This window comes from Cynoglossus semilaevis, chromosome 6 (assembly GCF_000523025.1).
Source record: "Cynoglossus semilaevis isolate Cse_v1.0 chromosome 6, Cse_v1.0, whole genome shotgun sequence".
Lineage (NCBI taxonomy): Eukaryota > Metazoa > Chordata > Actinopteri > Pleuronectiformes > Cynoglossidae > Cynoglossus > Cynoglossus semilaevis.
The window spans coordinates 8,009,465-8,026,844 of record NC_024312.1 but is presented as its reverse complement, the minus strand read 5'-3'; the positions used below and the strand labels follow the sequence as shown (position 1 = coordinate 8,026,844).

At 41.7% G+C, this 17,380-nt stretch overlaps 1 protein-coding gene across 6 annotated transcripts; it reads left to right on the top strand.

Moving 5' to 3' along the window:
* The first annotated feature begins 394 nt into the window (after nt 1-394).
* Nucleotides 395-15,421, top strand: sin3aa (SIN3 transcription regulator family member Aa). 6 transcript variants are annotated; one of them, XM_025056161.1, is made up of 22 exons: nt 395-466; nt 4,840-5,056; nt 5,235-5,417; nt 6,040-6,146; nt 6,609-6,903; nt 7,059-7,307; nt 7,481-7,633; nt 7,890-8,081; nt 8,618-8,773; nt 8,917-9,006; nt 9,090-9,208; nt 9,298-9,508; nt 9,751-9,867; nt 10,401-10,639; nt 10,878-11,061; nt 11,152-11,728; nt 12,048-12,217; nt 12,300-12,473; nt 12,665-12,757; nt 12,973-13,067; nt 13,331-13,523; nt 13,864-14,094. In XM_025056161.1, exons 2-22 carry the CDS (start codon nt 4,871-4,873, stop codon nt 14,092-14,094), a joined length of 4,014 nt encoding a protein of 1,337 aa, XP_024911929.1. In that variant the 5' UTR covers nt 395-466; nt 4,840-4,870. The 6 variants fall into 6 exon arrangements, with proteins under 6 accessions (XP_024911929.1, XP_024911928.1, XP_024911926.1 ...); XM_025056160.1 differs by lacking the exon at nt 395-466 and adding an exon at nt 2,748-3,288; XM_025056158.1 differs by lacking the exon at nt 395-466 and having other exon boundaries at nt 13,864-15,421.
* The last annotated feature ends 1,959 nt before the right edge of the window (nt 15,422-17,380 follow it).

Below are 17,380 nucleotides of genomic sequence, written 5' to 3'. Positions count from 1 at the left end.
CATGACAATTGGTCATTCACAGTTGGGGAATTGTGATGGAAGCAGTCATTCATTCATCTTCTACTGATGAATCGTTTTTATGATCATGAGGAGAGATGGATCCAATCGCAGCAGTCACCAGGCAGACTATACCTCAGCACAACAACCATTCACATCCATGGTCAACCATGTCCAATTAACCTGATTCCCTAACCCAGATATTTTGGACAGTGGGGTAATACTATGGTACCTGGAGGAAATCCGCGTTCAAACAGGGAAACTCCAAATGGAAGGACATTCGGTTACGACTGAGGATCAAATCAGTGATGTTCTCAATGTACTGCTAGAGCACTTTCAACTGGTTTTAGCGGGTTATATTCAAAGTAAAATGACGTGAACTGCAGTGTGCGCCAATACCAGCTGAGGGGGGCGTCTCCAACTATTTTGTTACAAACACGAATCCGGAGTGTGGAGTCTTTTTCTTGGGGTATGTAACAGCTGCTTAAACTAAATTATTTATTTTGGCCTCGGGGCGATGACAAGTTAATGATGTTTATTACTAAGGTTTGAAGTGATTTGTGGCTATTGATGCCTTTTGTGCGCTTAGACCCATCTATCGGGTTGCTTTTGCTGCTCGTAAACGACAAGAGAACTGCAGGGAAAACATAACGTGGAGACAGAGGTGTATAAACGTGCAAGTCGTTATTGTGTCTGGTTATATTTAAAACAAATAATAAATCAGTGTGCGCTGGTAATCCGTACAAGTCCTCTGTCTGGAAGTCAGTGAGTGTGCACGGACAGTGTGAGCATGTAACGCTTGTTTGCAAATGGATCGTTAGGGGGAGGGAGTTGTTGTGGTGAGGCAGGTTAGACATTTTACTCCCAGACTGTTGAAGTAAACAAAGAATGGGATTTGAGGGGGACGTGTCCTGATCCTCGCATGTTTTCAGGGAAACATGGTGCCGAGTTGTTTGAAAAGGGCAGATGAGAACGACGCTGATCCACCGAGGTTTCCGCGCAGCTATGCTGTGTCCGTTTCTATTTCCCGTTTCGTGTGACTTTGGCATTGTTCAGTCAGGGCATTTGACTCGGCTCTTGCCACTAAGAAAATATGCAACTTGAGCCACACGGGCCTTACTTTACCCGTGTCCACATGCGCTACCGTAGCGCAACGCCTCGGTTGGCAGAGGAGGCGTTTAATGCCACCGTGAAGCCTTTTGTTTGACGGCATGCAAACACCCACGTCGATCGAGGCTGACGCGGACAGGGCCAGTTGACCCTCCTACCACCGTGCACTTGAGTGGAGTGAGCTCCTCTACGGCACTGTTCTACATGATTGTGTACACAACTCGGACAAAAAGGACTTGTTACGTAGCAGAGAAACCTACGACGATACGCGTTTCGAAGAACGTAGTGCGTAGTGGTGTATAGTAGTTTGAAGCGGTTCGTTATTGCGTAAAATGCGCACACAGTGACATTGAAATAAAACCAGCAGTTAGACTGTGACTCTATGTGTGTTTGTGTGTGTGTTTACTGCTGCCGCAGCCTACAGGCTCAGTGACTGTACTGGCAGGAAAAACAGGAGGAATCCCGGGCTGCTGTTGCAGCTCCGCCTGTCGTGGGCGATGGTTTATTTTGGAAGTTCCACCTTTTCTGGATTTGTAAAGACCGTTCCGTGCAATGATTGGCCACAGTGTCCACAAAGAGGAAGGATAAGGAAAAGAGCGCAAATACACGCCCCTTGTATGGTCACGTGACACACAACTCCAGGAAGTTGATTTAGAGGCGGATCTTAAAGGTCTCGTGTCTTCAAATTTCAACAACGACTACGTTGACTTTCTCGGCAGAACGTCATCGTTTCACCCTAAAATTTCTGTTTGTAGCAGAGCTATTCCCATAAATAGATACGTTTGATAATATACATTTGTTTTCTCTTTCTTGAAAACAAATAAAAATAAATATTAATAGATGCGACACTGGATAACCGCTATGTTCCAGCAACAGCAGCCAAGATAAACCAAGCATGTCAAACACAAGGTAGCAGTTGATTATAAGAAGTGAAAATGAGTTAATGCTATGTGTACAATTGATTGAACAACATAAAAAGTTTTTAAAAAAAGTAATACCACAATTTCCCTACGGCCGATGCATCTAGCAATATTATTTAGGTGGTTTAATCGCTTATGCATATTATTAATTATGACACCTTGGTTTAAAACTTGAGGGCTCTATGTGTGAAAAGAAGATGATGACAACGTTTTGTGCCACCAAAGCCCGTTTGACATATTTATTGTACGTGCAAAATGTACGTATGAACAAAATTAACATTAACTGCGTTGTTATTGTACACGTTTTCTTGTTGGCTCATTAGTGATGCAGATATAATTCATTTGTTTTATTATTAATGGTACACATTTTGCATATTTGCTAATGCTCAAAATACAGTTATAGATATTAGAGCTCATGTACATCGGAGTTCACACATATGAATGAAACAAAGTGATTTACATACAATTTTAGCCTAATTAGACTGTGTAAACTATGGTTGGTTCTAGCTGTCAATCAAACACAGTGTTACACCACAACACCTGACTGTTGCAACTTATATATTAATATTGTTGTGTCACAGAACACCGTTTTAGAATATTTATATAAATGAGTAAAACGTTTTCAAACTTGTATTTTTTGCATTAAAATAAGAGGGTATTTGAAGTTTTTGTGTCGTTGAAACTCCCAATATATACATATATAGGACATAACGGGCACATTAAAAAGTTTAGTGTAAAACACTACAGCCTCTTACTGCATAAGTTTAAAAAATGAGCATGAGCTATATGGTCTGCCGTTAAAAAATACCGTATATACACTATAGTATGTAGTGTAACTGGAGCTGAAGCATGCACTATAGAACTGTAGTCTGTGATGGTATTGTCGCGCTTCAAGTCAAAATGGGCGTGCTTGGTGACTGAACGATTAATCTGTGATTGACAGCTAAAATGCACAATCTGATTCGCTCGCCCCGCCTTTCGTTGATACCTAGAATGACTCGACCAATAGCGTTCGACGAGGGGTGGTGTAGTTAAGGAAACCACGCCTTCCTTTACTGCTAACCGAAGGGAGATTGTTTTCCTCTCTCGGGGAGATTTGCACTCTACTCTCTTTAGACCTAATTGTTTACTTTAAATCACGGAAAAGTTTACGTTTTTCTCAGCGACATAGTCTAGTCCTCAAGGCACTGTGGGCAAACCAACAGTTAAGGATAATACACGCATCATCGGTGAAGTTCGGGTCGTTGTTCGAGGAGAGGCGGTGAGTTGAGCTGAATTCATTCAGCAAGCTAACAGCGAGCTGCCTTCATATCTTCAGAGAGACGCCTGGTGTGAACGCGCACAGGAGGCTGACGTCTATCTGATTAACCCTTCCCGAACCCCTAAAGAGCAGTCGAAAGCCGCAATTTCTTTTTTCAATGCAACTGAGTTCTTCCATTGCGAATGCATGTGCTTCCCCCTAGCCCACGGACGCTGCACGGTCGTCGGGCTCCCATGTTGTTTACATTAGCTAGCAACAACTTAGCAGCCCATAACTACTGCTGATTAAACAAGTTGCAAGTGAAGGACAAGTGAACAGTTCAAAAACTGATCGTATGAAATGCACCCGGGCTGAAGAGTCCACGTCTTACGCAGTTTGCATCAATCAAATTGTATGTTTTTAGCTGCGCTCTAGTGCCACGATCTAAATGGCGGGCGTCGTGGGCAAGCGTCGTATAACTCGAGGTCGGTGCTTGTGTCGTTAGGCCGTAAAGGGGGTTGGATGCGGTGGTTAGCATGTAGTTGCTACTGTCGTAGCTGTCCTGTTATAAGAACTTTAAAGTCGAGCCAAGCTGATCTGTCTAAATACTACCGAATTATCCTAGCGATACAATAAATGTGCTGAATCTGAATTTTGAAGGTTTTTACCGAGCTTCATTGTCGTTGTGTCACTTGTGTTCGTCGGCAAGGTGTTTTAGAAATTGTATGTTTTCTTCTGTTTTCCCCGCGTTCTGTGGTTAACTTTTTTGCTTTATAAACAACGTTTGCTGAAGTGGGTAGCAGTTGTTGGTAGCAGGAAGTTTTGAAGGGTCTTCCAGGTTTCTGCAACACCTGTTTGTTGCAAGGCTGCTGACGTTCTGTGTGCGTGTGTGAGTGGGGGGAGTGAGGGAGGGAGTTTGCAACCAGTATCTTTCTGAATTTTCTTATGAAACTGCGCTATAGACGTAACAGATTGGTCAAATATTCAGAATTAAGTTTTGAATACCTTGATGTCACTTACTGTGATATTTTTATATGTTGTTATATCTACAAAAGCAACAATAATTAATAATTATTGTTATGTTGTGTATCACCATTAAAAGCATTCACTATACACGTTAACATATACACATTTAATCACTATCATACAATATCTTTTTACAAGTTATATATTTTTATAATCTGTAATCAGCCAGACAGCATACTTTTTGATAAATCAAAAGCAAAGCCATTAATCTTTTTAAGCAAACCTGAGCTTTTATTTCGTTTACCTTGCAAATGAAATGGCAAATTTAACTTCTGAACCTGAATGGTATTTAAAGTTGTAGCTGATTTCAGTCTGCAAACTACTTAATACTTTTGTTACTTTGCCAAATGCTGCAAGTGGCTCCCTGGCAGGCATTGTGTAAATCCATAAATTCACATCTGAAGTACAAATAGAATCTTGCCAAGTGCTTATCGTCATTTTGGTGGATGAATCCAAAAACCCAATCTGATAGTTTGATAAATACTCAAATAAATAAAGGTCTTCTAGTGTGTAGTATGATCCACCTGTTACTGTTTTCATTTCCAGGTCTCTCAGTTCTCACGAGCATGAGTTCATAATGAAGCGCCGACTGGAGGATCAGGAAACGGTTTTTGCATCCCAGCAGCGGCGCCTCGCTGGCAACACAGAGGCTTTTCAGCATCGTGTCCTGGCCCCTGCTCCCACCCCGGCAGTGTATGAGGCCGTGTCGGACAACATGCAGCCCACAGGAGGTGTCCAGTACTCCGTCCCACAGGGTTACCAGGTATATTTATCTTGTGTAATTGTGAGAACATATTGCAGTATAATTAACTTTTTCTTCTACTAATATCCTAACATTTAAAACTTTACAAACTGTCTGTCAGACTCTGTGAGATCAATCTTGTTTTATTCATCTGATGTAACACGGTTACTGTTACTATAAATTGCTCTGTGTTTACCAGGTTCCCACTGTGTCCCAGAACAGTGGTGGGCACGGGCACACCCCAAGTCCAGCCATCCATGGGGGTTCCCACCACCACAGTCCCTCTGTCCAATCTCATGGGGCTTCAGTGATGTCAGGTCACAGTCATTCAGCTGCTCCTCAGGCCTCAGCACAGGGTCAGCAGCAGTTCCAAAGGCTCAAGGTTTGTTGAATGATAAATTAAACATTTAATAAAAAAACAATTAAATTAAGTTTAAAAAACATTTTTAAACAATGTTTTATGTGACAACACACATGTTCTGTTGTTTGTGCAGATACCTTACAACTTATGTGTACATAATTTTTAGCAGTAAAAATAAAATTCCTGCAGCAAAGACTACGAGCCACTTTATTTAAGTTGTTTGAATCTAAAAGCTTTTTCTTCCAGAAAAATAAACAACTGCAGTTTTTACTGTCATTTTGAGACTTTAGTGAATCATCCCAGTGTTGAAGTTTATTCATATTAAGGATCAGAAGGTTTTGTTTGGCACTGATTGGGTTTTTCCTTCATATTCTGGCAGAGTTGTCAGCTTAGATAAAACCTGCCACTGAAAGCAGAGTAGATTCTGAAACTACAGAGAGATTTACCAGGCTTTAAAAGAAAAAAATGTACAAGAAGTGCTGTACTCTAAACTTTGGATGATAATTTATTTATTTACTGCTGAACTCTCAAAGGTTTTTGTGGCTACAAAATGTGATTCAAATACAGAAGCTGTTTTCAGGGTCAAAAGTACAGTTTGTTGCATTTTTATGATAGTTGACTGTTGACTGTTTGTCTTTAAAAGGTGGAAGATGCTTTGTCTTATTTGGACCAAGTGAAGCTGCAGTTTGGAAACCAGCCTCAGGTCTACAACGACTTCTTGGATATAATGAAAGAGTTCAAGTCCCAAAGGTGAGGATGCTATCTTTTTTAGAGAGAAAACACGATAAGTCATTACAAAGACTTTCTTGGGGGTTGTTTGTTGCACAGGTTCATCAGTGCAAAAACACAGTTTTTGTAATTTGCATAGAAATGTCCTAATATTATAATATAATATAATAGTCCTAATAGTCCGTTCACTGCAGACAAAGTAGAGAGGTCTCTAATATTTTCCAAACCTTTTAGCTGTTATTATATTATTATATTATAGTCTCTATGTAAAACTATTTAAATGCCTTAAAAGTGGCAGTCAGTGTCTTGGACTGAACAGCAAAGTTAAACATTTGTTTTAAATAAATTAAAGTTCAAAAGGTTCATTCCATTGTTTAAGTAAAAAAAAACCTTCTGACTTTATAGCTTCAAGAGATTATTATCTGAGTCACATTTCATGTGTAACAGCTGAGTTGGATTTAAATTCTGTTTGTCTGTTTCCAGTATCGACACTCCAGGGGTCATAAACCGAGTGTCACAGCTGTTTAAAGGACATCCTGACCTCATCATGGGCTTTAACACTTTCCTACCACCGGGCTACAAGATTGAGGTCCAAACTAACGATTTGGTCAACGTGACAACGCCCAGTCAGATTCACCACATCACCCCGCATGGCATTTCAGTCCAAAACCTGCCCTTACCAGCGGCAGCTGCCCAACACCAGGCACAGCTCCCACCTGCAGTAACCACCACAACCCCACCTGTTTTAACACAGCCTCCCCCTGCCAAGGTGTCCAAGGTGAGAATCAAATGCAGAGTGGGAAGTGGTAATTACCAAATTGTAAATTGTAGTCATTACCTAAAGAGTATTGACACTTTTACGTTTACGTTAATAAAGCTTGTTTCAGTTGCTCCTTCCTTTTAACAGTCTTAATCTTTTCTACCATGTTCCAGCCTCTCCAGCCCCAGACCTTGACACAGAGCAGCCAAAGCAATCCGTCCATACCTGCGTACACTTCTCCCCGCTCCCCACCCATTCAGCTCCACCAGCCACTCAGTGGGACCCCCACTGGTCCGCCCATGCAGAACAACCAGCCTGTGGAGTTCAACCATGCCATCAACTACGTCAACAAGATAAAGAACCGATTCCAGGGCCAGCCTGACATTTACAAAGCCTTCCTTGAGATTCTGCACACCTACCAGGTCTGAAACACCTGAAGTCAACCAATGACTGTCCTGCCAGTCAAACATAATTGAAAGAGAATGCATATGCTTAGGGTCAAACGTAATCTAGAAGCACAGTATTAAAATTGTGTTGGCGTCTGCAACGTTTCCTCCAACCACATTACTATAACCTTTTTGTTCATTCACTGCAGAAGGAGCAGCGTAACGCAAAGGAGGCGGCAGGAAACTACACACCAGCTCTGACAGAACAGGAGGTCTACGCTCAGGTGGCCAGGCTCTTCAAGAACCAAGAGGACCTGCTGTCAGAATTTGGTCAATTTCTTCCTGATGCCAACAGTTCAGTGGTGAGCACACACATGACAATGTTAGAACGTTCAAAAATTTGACCAAGTAATTTAACCTGTTTTTTGCTTAAAGCCAGTGAAAAAAAGTCTGCCCACTCCACTTTATTTATTTATTTGCCTCTGCAACTGCCTTTCTGACTTGTGACATTTTGAGCACAGCTGGTAAGAAAAAACAATAACAGTAGGAGGGTTGATATTGTTTGACATATTTTACTCTTTTCTCCACTTATCTGGGGCCGGGTCACGGGGGCAACAGTCTGAGCAGGGACACCCAGACTTCCCTCTTCCCAGACACTTCCTCCAGCTCTTCTGGGGGGATCCTGAGGCGTTCCCAGGCCAGCCGAGCGACATAGTTGCTGCATCATGTCCTGGGTCTTCCTCTGGGTCTCCTCACAGTGGGTCAAGACCCGAGCATCTCTCGAGGGAGGCGTCCAGGGGGGCATATGATGTAAATGCCCAAGCCACCTCAGCTGACTCCTCTCGATGTGGAGGAGCAGCAGCTGTACTCCCAGCTCCTCCCGGGTGACAGAGCTCTTCACCCTATCTCTAAGGGAGCGCCCTGCCACCCTGTGGAGAAAGCCAATTTCAGCCGCTTGCATCCGGGATCTTGTTCTTTCGGTCATGACCCAAAGTTCATCAACACAAGAGATGTATCTGAGAATTCTTTCTTTGTCACAACCTGCTTCTTGTCTCATCTGAAATCCAGTTCCTTTTTAATGTTTTTAGTTTGGAAAAAAACATCTGGAGAAAGAAGAAAATTCTTGGAGCAAGATTATAACTTGTTGCAAAAGTTACTTCCCATGACTGTGGCTTGAAAAACCAGATTTAAATTAACATTTCTCTTCCTTAAAAGAGCCAAATTATGATCATATATTTTTGTATAAACCGCTCTAAAACTGGACATTTGATCAAGTTGTTCAACTCTAGGAACAGGTTGTGATGTTGTTGCACCACAGTCTCACTGGTGTTGTTCATTTCCCACAGCTGTTAAACAAGACCACAGCTGAGAAGGTAGAGTCTGTACGGAACGACCATGGTGGCACTGCCAAAAAGCTGCAGCTCAATAACAAACAGAGGCCCAATCAGAACGGCTGTCAGATCCGTCGTCATCCAACTCCAGGGACCACGCCGCCCGTCAAGGTACATGTACACAGTCTCACCACTGAAGCTCTGGTCACACACAGTCACATCATTTAACTCATCATCTACATTCACTGTCTTTGTTGAAGTGTTTCTTCATGATTGTACCTCTTTTCTCATTTGTTGATTTGGTATTGACACAGAAGAAACCCAAATTACTTAATCTGAAAGATTCACCAGTCATGGAAGCGAGCAAGCATGGAGTAGGCACAGAATCTCTGTTCTTCGAGAAGGTGAGTTGATAATCCTTTTAAACGTGTAAAGTAATGTGCGGCTTTCCACATTTTAGGCCCATTAAAAATGTTTTGTGTTACAGGTCCGAAAAGCCTTGCGAAGTACAGAGGCCTATGACAACTTCCTGCGATGTCTGGTCATCTTCAATCAGGAGGTAATCTCCAGGGCTGAACTGGTGCAGCTGGTGCTGCCATTTTTAGGGTGAGTTCTGATTTGACAGTTCCAAGTCACAGTTTTTTTTTGTCCTGTTTTGTTTTATGTCTTTTAACTAAATTAAATCTGGTTTACAGAAAATTTCCTGAGCTGTTTAATTGGTTCAAGAACTTCCTGGGATATCGTGAAATGTCTCATATCGAATCTTATCCTAAAGAACGGGCCACCGAGGGCATCGCCATGGAGATTGACTATGCTTCCTGTAAGAGACTGGGCTCCAGTTACAGAGCCCTGCCCAAAAGCTACCAGCAGCCCAAATGCACTGGGAGAACTCCACTATGTAAAGAGGTCAGAAAGGAGAAATGGATTGTGTTATTAAAGGCGTTGCTCAACGACCCTCTGCTCACGTTTGTGATACTTTTTGAAATTAATGTAAAGAAACAAATCGCAGACAATGACTGCTTTTTTCCCAGAATTTTGTTAAAACATTTGACAAACTCTAAGATGGTTTCTAAGAGGTAGACATACTGAAAATAATGCACATGACTATCACATTCCCGACGATTTGAATCTTGACTGTGTGTGTCCAGGTTTTGAATGACACCTGGGTGTCCTTCCCCTCCTGGTCTGAAGACTCCACCTTTGTCAGTTCTAAAAAAACTCAGTATGAGGAGCACATCTACAGATGTGAGGATGAAAGATTTGAGGTGAGAAATCTTCTGGAATTACAACTCAACTGTTGATTGTAATGTTCATTTTCCCACAGCATTTGAACTTTTTTCCCCCTGCATTTAGTCTATATACATATTAAAGGTTCTAAGGAATTGACCTCTAACAGTGGTTCTCAAACGTATTACACTGAAACCACCTTTGAAAGTATTTGGCTCTAAAATCTTCAGTATCACACATCAAAATAGCACAGATGTTTACTGTTCAGCTAAGACGCATCACAATGTATATTTATTATAGTTTATTTAAAACTGCATTTTCTTATTACAATTAGACAAGTTTGGGTTTTCAGCTGTCTGTGTGTAAGCATGTAAAGGTGTTACTTCAGTTTTTATTGGTGGGCAGTGCTTACTATTTATCTCAATTAGAATGTCTTATCCTCAAATTGTGTGTTTTAGTCATTAAATTCACATTCTACCTTTAATATATAAATACAATTTTTTCCCTAATTCATGATGAAAGTAAACTAAACTAAACTATCTTAAAAAATTTCTTGTTTTCCTACTGACAGCTGGACGTAGTACTGGAAACTAACCTGGCCACTATCCGAGTCTTGGAGACAGTACAGCGGAAGTTGTCCCGAATGTCTGCTGAAGAACAGGCCAAGTTCCGCTTGGACAACACACTAGGTGGCTCCTCTGAGGTTGTGCATCGCAAGGCCATCCAGAGGATATACGGGGACAAAGCCCTTGACATCATAGACGGCTTAAAGAAAAACCCAGCGATCTCTGTTCCCATCGTGTTAAAGAGGTTAGTCTGAAAGTGTCCCAATAAAATATCTCGGATGTTTGCAGGGATTTCTGAGTTTGGCTCATAAACTGTTATTTTGGAATGTGATAAATGTGTGTGTAAAACGAAATGTGAATACTCATAACAAAATTACAAAAAGTGAAAGACAACCACCAGAATAACAAACATCTGTGACATCACATGTTTCAGATCTGTGACAAATGTTCTGCTTGTCTGCCTTCACTGTTGCTTTTACCAGGTTAAAGACAAAGGAGGAGGAGTGGCGGGAAGCCCAAAGAGGCTTCAACAAGATCTGGAGAGAACAGAATGAGAAGTATTACCTCAAATCTCTGGACCATCAAGGCATCAACTTCAAACAGAACGACACCAAAGTGCTTCGATCCAAGTCCCTGCTAAATGAAATAGAGAGCATCTATGATGAGGTAAAGCATTAAAAAGTATTGACTCTCACAGTTTTTTAAGTTTTTACTACTTATGTTAAAGCTGATACTGAATAATTTAATTTTCCATAGCGCCAGGAGCAGGCCTCGGAGGAAAACGCCAGCCCACCCACGGGTCCTCAGCTGACCCTGGCCTACGAAGACAGTCAGATCTTGGAGGATGCTGCTGCTCTCATCATCCATCATGTCAAGAGGCAGTCGAGCATTCAGAAGGAGGACAAATACAAGATCAAGCAGATCATCTACCACTTCATCCCAGACATGCTGTTCTCACAGCGAGGTGAGCTCTCTGACGTAGAGGAGGAAGAGGAGGAGGAGGAGATGGATCTGGAGGAGGGAGCATCCAAAAAGCACAACGGCGTGCCCAGCACCGGGAGCCCCTCCAAATCCAAGCTGCTCTTCAGCAACACTGCAGCGCAGAAGCTGCGCAGCTGCGACGATGCCTACAACCTCTTCTACATCAACAACAACTGGTACATCTTCCTGCGGCTGCACCAGACGCTGTGCTCACGTCTGCTACGTCTGTACGGACAGGCAGAACGGCAGATCGAAGAGGAGGTCAGGGAACGTGACTGGGAGAGGGAAGTCCTCGGATTTAAGAAGGAGAAGAGTGACAATCCGGCCATCCAGCTGAGACTGAAAGAGCCCAGTGAGTACTTTTTTTTTTTTTTTTTAAACAATGCGTATGCTAAATTCCCACTAAAACCTAATCAAATAATATTATTATTTTATTATTTTTCCAAGCCATGTCGGTACTTTTAAGTGAAGATCTGTGGAGTTGTTTGCTGCACTTATCTTTAATTTGAGATCAGTGACGCTTTAGTTAGCATTTTCTTTGTGCTAAGTGCATCTGACACAACAAGATACAAAGAACAAACAAACAAAAACCAGGTGAAGTGCTTACAAAGAGCAATGTATGAAAAATGTATGAAAATGTCTCATTATTATTGGCGATGTGATTCCTTCAGTGGACATCGAGGTGGAGGATTACTACTCTGCCTTCCTGGAGATGGTCAGAAATCTGCTGGACGGAAACATGGAAGCTTCTCAGTACGAAGACTCGCTGAGGGAAATGTTCACCATCCACGCTTACATGGCCTTCACCATGGACAAGCTCATCCAGAGCATCGTTCGGCAGGTGAGGATTAGTTCAGTTCAGCTCACAACTGACCCGTCAGATGTTGGCTTCTGTCTGTCAGTGACGTTTTTCTCTTTTGCAGCTCCAACACATCGTAAGTGATGAGATCTGCATCCAAGTTATGAACCTGTACCTGGCAGAGAGCTCCAATGGGGCCACAGGAGGAAGCCTGTCCACTCTGTCTTCAAGAAGTTCTGCCGAGGTCATCTATCAGCGGAAAGGCGAACAACTCATGTCTGAAGATAACTGCTTCAAGGTATACACGCGAATACTACTGCCTTTTTTTTTTTTTCAGAAAAAGATAATTTGGGGAAGTAAAAGAAATATTTAAATTTACCGAGTATGCACAATATTATTGATTGCCTCTTGATTGAGTGACTCTTCCATTCTGTCATGAAGAAACTGTCACAGTCTGTGTGAACTTTTTTCTCTGTGTCACTCCTTTAGGTGATGTTTTCGAGAAACTGTGGACAGGTGCAGCTCACAGTGGAGCTTCTGGACACAGAGGAGGAGAACTCAGAAGAGCCAATGGAAGCAGAGGTAAAAAGCTTTGTGTCTGACCAATCAGAAAAGGGCTACTATGTGCTGTTATTAGGACTCATATTTTGTTGTTGACTTTCCAAATGTTTCAAAGTAATTTTATTTTTCCGCATATCATTTTATGTATAAAACATTATGTGTATTTCTACATTGTTTTAATTGTTCTTGAATATTGTTTAAAATGTCATTGACCTGGTTTTATCTTCTCTGTGCAGCGTTGGTCAGATTATGTAGAACGTTACTTGAACCCAGATTCCACCACACCTGAGTTGAGGGAGCATCTCGCCCAGAAACCTGTCTTTCTTCCCAGGTGTGTTATTGCCACTCTTAAAGAATAAAAATAAAAAACAATTACTAAATAGCACAGAACATGAATGTCAAAATCATGGCTGACTGGTGATTTTATGTGGTCCACCAGAGCAATGCTGTCTTAAAACAAAAGTCTAGAAAAGTCTTCATGATCTAGAGTTTTATTAACTAAAGCATCTTTCCTGAAGGTTTGGCTTCAAGGGGAAAAGCAGAAAAGTTTGCAAGAATTGGATTTGATTAGTCATTCTTCTTATGCCCATCCAGGAATCTTAGACGCATCCGGAAGTACCAGAAGGGCCGAGAGCAACTGGACAAGGAAGCCTGTGAGGGTGGAAAGAAATCTCTGGAAAAAGAAAAAATGGAGTGTATGTTCAAACTCAATTCTTACAAGATGGTCTACGTCTTCAAGTCGGAGGATTACATGTACAGACGCACGGCCCTGCTGCGAGCACACCAGGTAATTACTGCACACTTTTGTCATCTTAGTACATTTGTACCTGCTTCCTGGCCTTATGTATATCTGCACTGGTCCGCTTTTACTGACTAGTTTACATGCAGGGTTGATTCAACCAGGTGTAGTGAAAGTCGACTCCTCTTAAGCTCACCAGTAGAGGGAGCTCTAAATCAAAGTTACTGTTGAAGATTTTCTAATAATTATTACCTTAAAATTACTTAAATGTATATATGTGCTAAACATGTGTGTGTATAGAATTATATGAAAATGTGTGTGTGTGTGTTTATTTGTAATGTCTCTTGTGTTCAGTTTCACAAATTGAAACATATCTTTATGTTAACAGTCACATGAGAGGGTGAGCACGCGGCTACACAATCGCTTCCAGGCCTGGGTGGATGCTTGGGTCAAGGAGCATGTCACCCGCGACATGAGCACTGAGACCAACAAGTGGCTGATGGGGGAGGGGCGCGAAGGGTTATTGCCTTGCACCACCGCTCGTCAGCCGGAGGTTGTACACTTCATGAACATCAACAAGTACCGCGTCAAATACGGCACAGCTGGAAAAGCACCGTAGCTGAGGAGGGAGCAGAAAGAGAGACTGATTCCTGTGGTTGTGTTTGGTCTGAAGTCAAACAGGTCAGCAGTAGAGTGAGGGATGAGGGCTTATTAATGTGATTTTAAGGCTGACATGGGAGCACAATTTAGCTAGCTGCCGTGTCGCGTTGCACCCGGGGCGGCAGGATTACTGATTTTACCAGCGTTTTTAGCTGGGCCCACTTTTTTTTTTTCTCACAGGGCCTTCAGTGCCAAAACTTAGGAATGGTCTTGTTCCAGTCCTGGACCTGAGCTCTTACCAGCAACTCAGAACCACGTCTCAAACAAAGTTCCCTGAGCTTTTTTTATTTCTGCAGGGCTCAGCAACACAAGCTGTGAAGCTGAGAGAGACAGAGTGGTGCTTTTTATACTCCGATTTTGACTGAACACGCTCCATCCATCGTATGTCAGTCGTACAGGGATTTTCTTTACTATAGTGTTATTATACAGTTACAATGTAAAACAATATGAGGACAAGTGCACTTATTTAGGAATAGGATTTTTTTTTCCCCCTTAAGTGAAATGTTGGAGGAAGCTCAAACAAAGTCTGGTCCAGACATTCCTGTGTTATGGCCAAATCACAACTATGTACCTATCACTAGAGGAGAAACAAAGGGTGTTTCCTCTGCTTTCTCCTAACAAACACTTGGCAGCATTACTAGAAACTGTGCCTGAGCCCCAAACAATATTGTCAGGTTATCGCCAAATGCACTGTTGCATCTAATGTACAAAAGAAAGTAGCCTCACAACACTGTTTGGTCTCAGACTGAAAAAGTTGTATAGCTCGTGAATGTCAGATACTGACATGAATTCCAGTGTATGTGTTGTGTATATATATTATATATAGTTCTATAAATACACATGATCCCTGCCGCCCTGGAAGTCCAACCTTTTTAAAGAGAACGCCCTCTGCCACCAGCTTTCACACACACACACACACACACACACCCTTCATTGATAGGACTGTCCACTCACATTGTAAATACACTGTACATAGTCTCAGACTTTTTATGACAAATCTGTGTTGTTGTGCTAGTAATACTTTACAAGGTTACTGTGGACTTAGTGATAAATGGCTAAAGTTAGTATGTTCACGGAAAAGACAAATGCAAAACCATTTATTACAGTTTTTACCAAAGGGAGTTGATTATAGCTGTTCCCCCCTTTGTGTGTTCTTTGTCTGTTACTTTTTAAATTCTGTAGTCAAAACTCAGAAGAGTAGAAATGTATCCAGGCCTTTTTGGTTTTTATATTTGAAGAATGACATTTCCTACAAAAAGGATATTTGTTTCGGCCAAAAAAAAAAATCACTGCCCACCTTTGACGACCAGCACCGTCCATGGCGATGGTGAGACTTATTTAAAAAGTTCGGTCTGGATGGACTCCACCTCAGTCTTACCTGGTGATGCACACTTCCCTCTCCTGGATAGATTTCTGCCGCAGATGTCACCATACACCATATTTTTGATAAATGGAAGAAGTCTCACAGAAGCATGTCTTTAGTCCCTTTATTTAGACATTATTTAAAGTAATAATAAAAACATTTGTAGCCTACATGTGTCTGGTGTTGTTGAATTGTTGGCTTGATTTCACTTGTGCATTGGCTGAGTTCATAGGACTTTCTAAGATTTTTTAATTTTATTAAAAACAAAGTGAATCAATGAGGCAGCAAGTTTTAACCAGCTCTGATCAAAATGTTAATAATCAAAAATGTCCTGCAGAGGGAGCCATTCCACTCACAACAACCGCATCTTGTTTCACATTGAGAATTGATTTGTAGAAATAACCTGTGATACAGAAACTCTTCTAAGCTAGTTAAACGGCTTGTCTTAAGAAATAGATTTGGTAAACAGGTGTTGAAATATACAACCTTCAATTAATAATCATGAAAAGAAAAATGTATTGTGTAAATATTGTTTGAGTCTACATAAGTAAATATGTAGATATTTCTTCACAAGTTTATTGGAGGACTCTTAAATCTGCCCATCTTTTGTGTCCCTTCCTGGCAGCAATGTTTTTGTTTAGAGCCAGGGTCCATGTTAGCTTTGGGTGAACATTTTCACCCAATTAGCCGTACGTGCTGCTTTCATGCCCTCAACATAAGACTTCCACTCAGAGCTGGACATCCTTCACCCATTTGGCTGCCACTGTGCTGAGGCCCTGGTGAGGACTGAGGCCAGCCAACCTCCCCCGGCAACACCAATAATGAGTTCAGCCAGTGTTGCTCCAAAGCCAGCGCTGGCTACAAAGGACGGAGGTCCCCCAACCCTTCTCTCTTCTGAAAGCTTTTCTGCGTGACTACTTCCTCGGTGTTCAGACTTGTGAACTTTCAAAAGCTTTTAACTTCCTAATTTTCAACATTAGCTGAACTTCTGAGCTATTGTCGCTGCAACAGAGCTTCCATTGTCCCTGCAGCTTTTAGGCCTTTGTTGCTCACAATTCAGGGCAATTAACAAACAGAGAGTGAGCACATGGATTTCGACTACTCATACGTCAGTGACAGATCATGAGGAGTTCAGTTTTTTGCAGATTGTGCTGTATTTCACACATCTGTAGATGATGAGAAGATGTAGTTAGTTTGCACTTGGACTCCTAACAATACTGTAAGGCCAGAGCATTAATCACTTAATTTTTTTTTTTTTTAATAAGCTTATTCATGTACAGCGGTTTCTTGCTAAGAAGCAGTTCTCAATATATTAATTTGGATTAATATGGTGAGAACATGCTGAGATAGAGAATGATCAACTTACTGTTAAACTGCTTTGCTGTTTTTAGGAGAAGAAGCTTGTTAGCTGTTCCATCATATCATTTGGTGCTAATTGAAAAATAAATATATATATACGTATATATATTTAAATAGGTGTATTTAAGTGTATATATGTTTATACGTGTGAGTATTATTGTCTTCCACCTGCTGTGCTCTGCTTCTCTTCAATCAGCATCCCTGCAGAGCTTTGGCATCCACAGTGTGTGTGTGTGTGTGTGTCTCATCCTGAAAAAGCCATTTTCTCAAGACTTGAGCGTGACTAAATAAATCACAGGAGAACGTCATTAGGGACGTCACAGACACAAAGCAGGCTGGGTAATTTAATGTGACAGCAACCCCCACACAACCCCAAACACACTTGGCTGAACTTGACCTTTCCCTTTCTCCCGTGGCGTTCTGATCCACTTGATGTGTTAGTGTGTTGCATGTCACACCTTTTCAAGCAGCGTTGAGGTTTAGCACCAGCTGACAGTGACAAACACAGGAGCAAAGAGTTTAT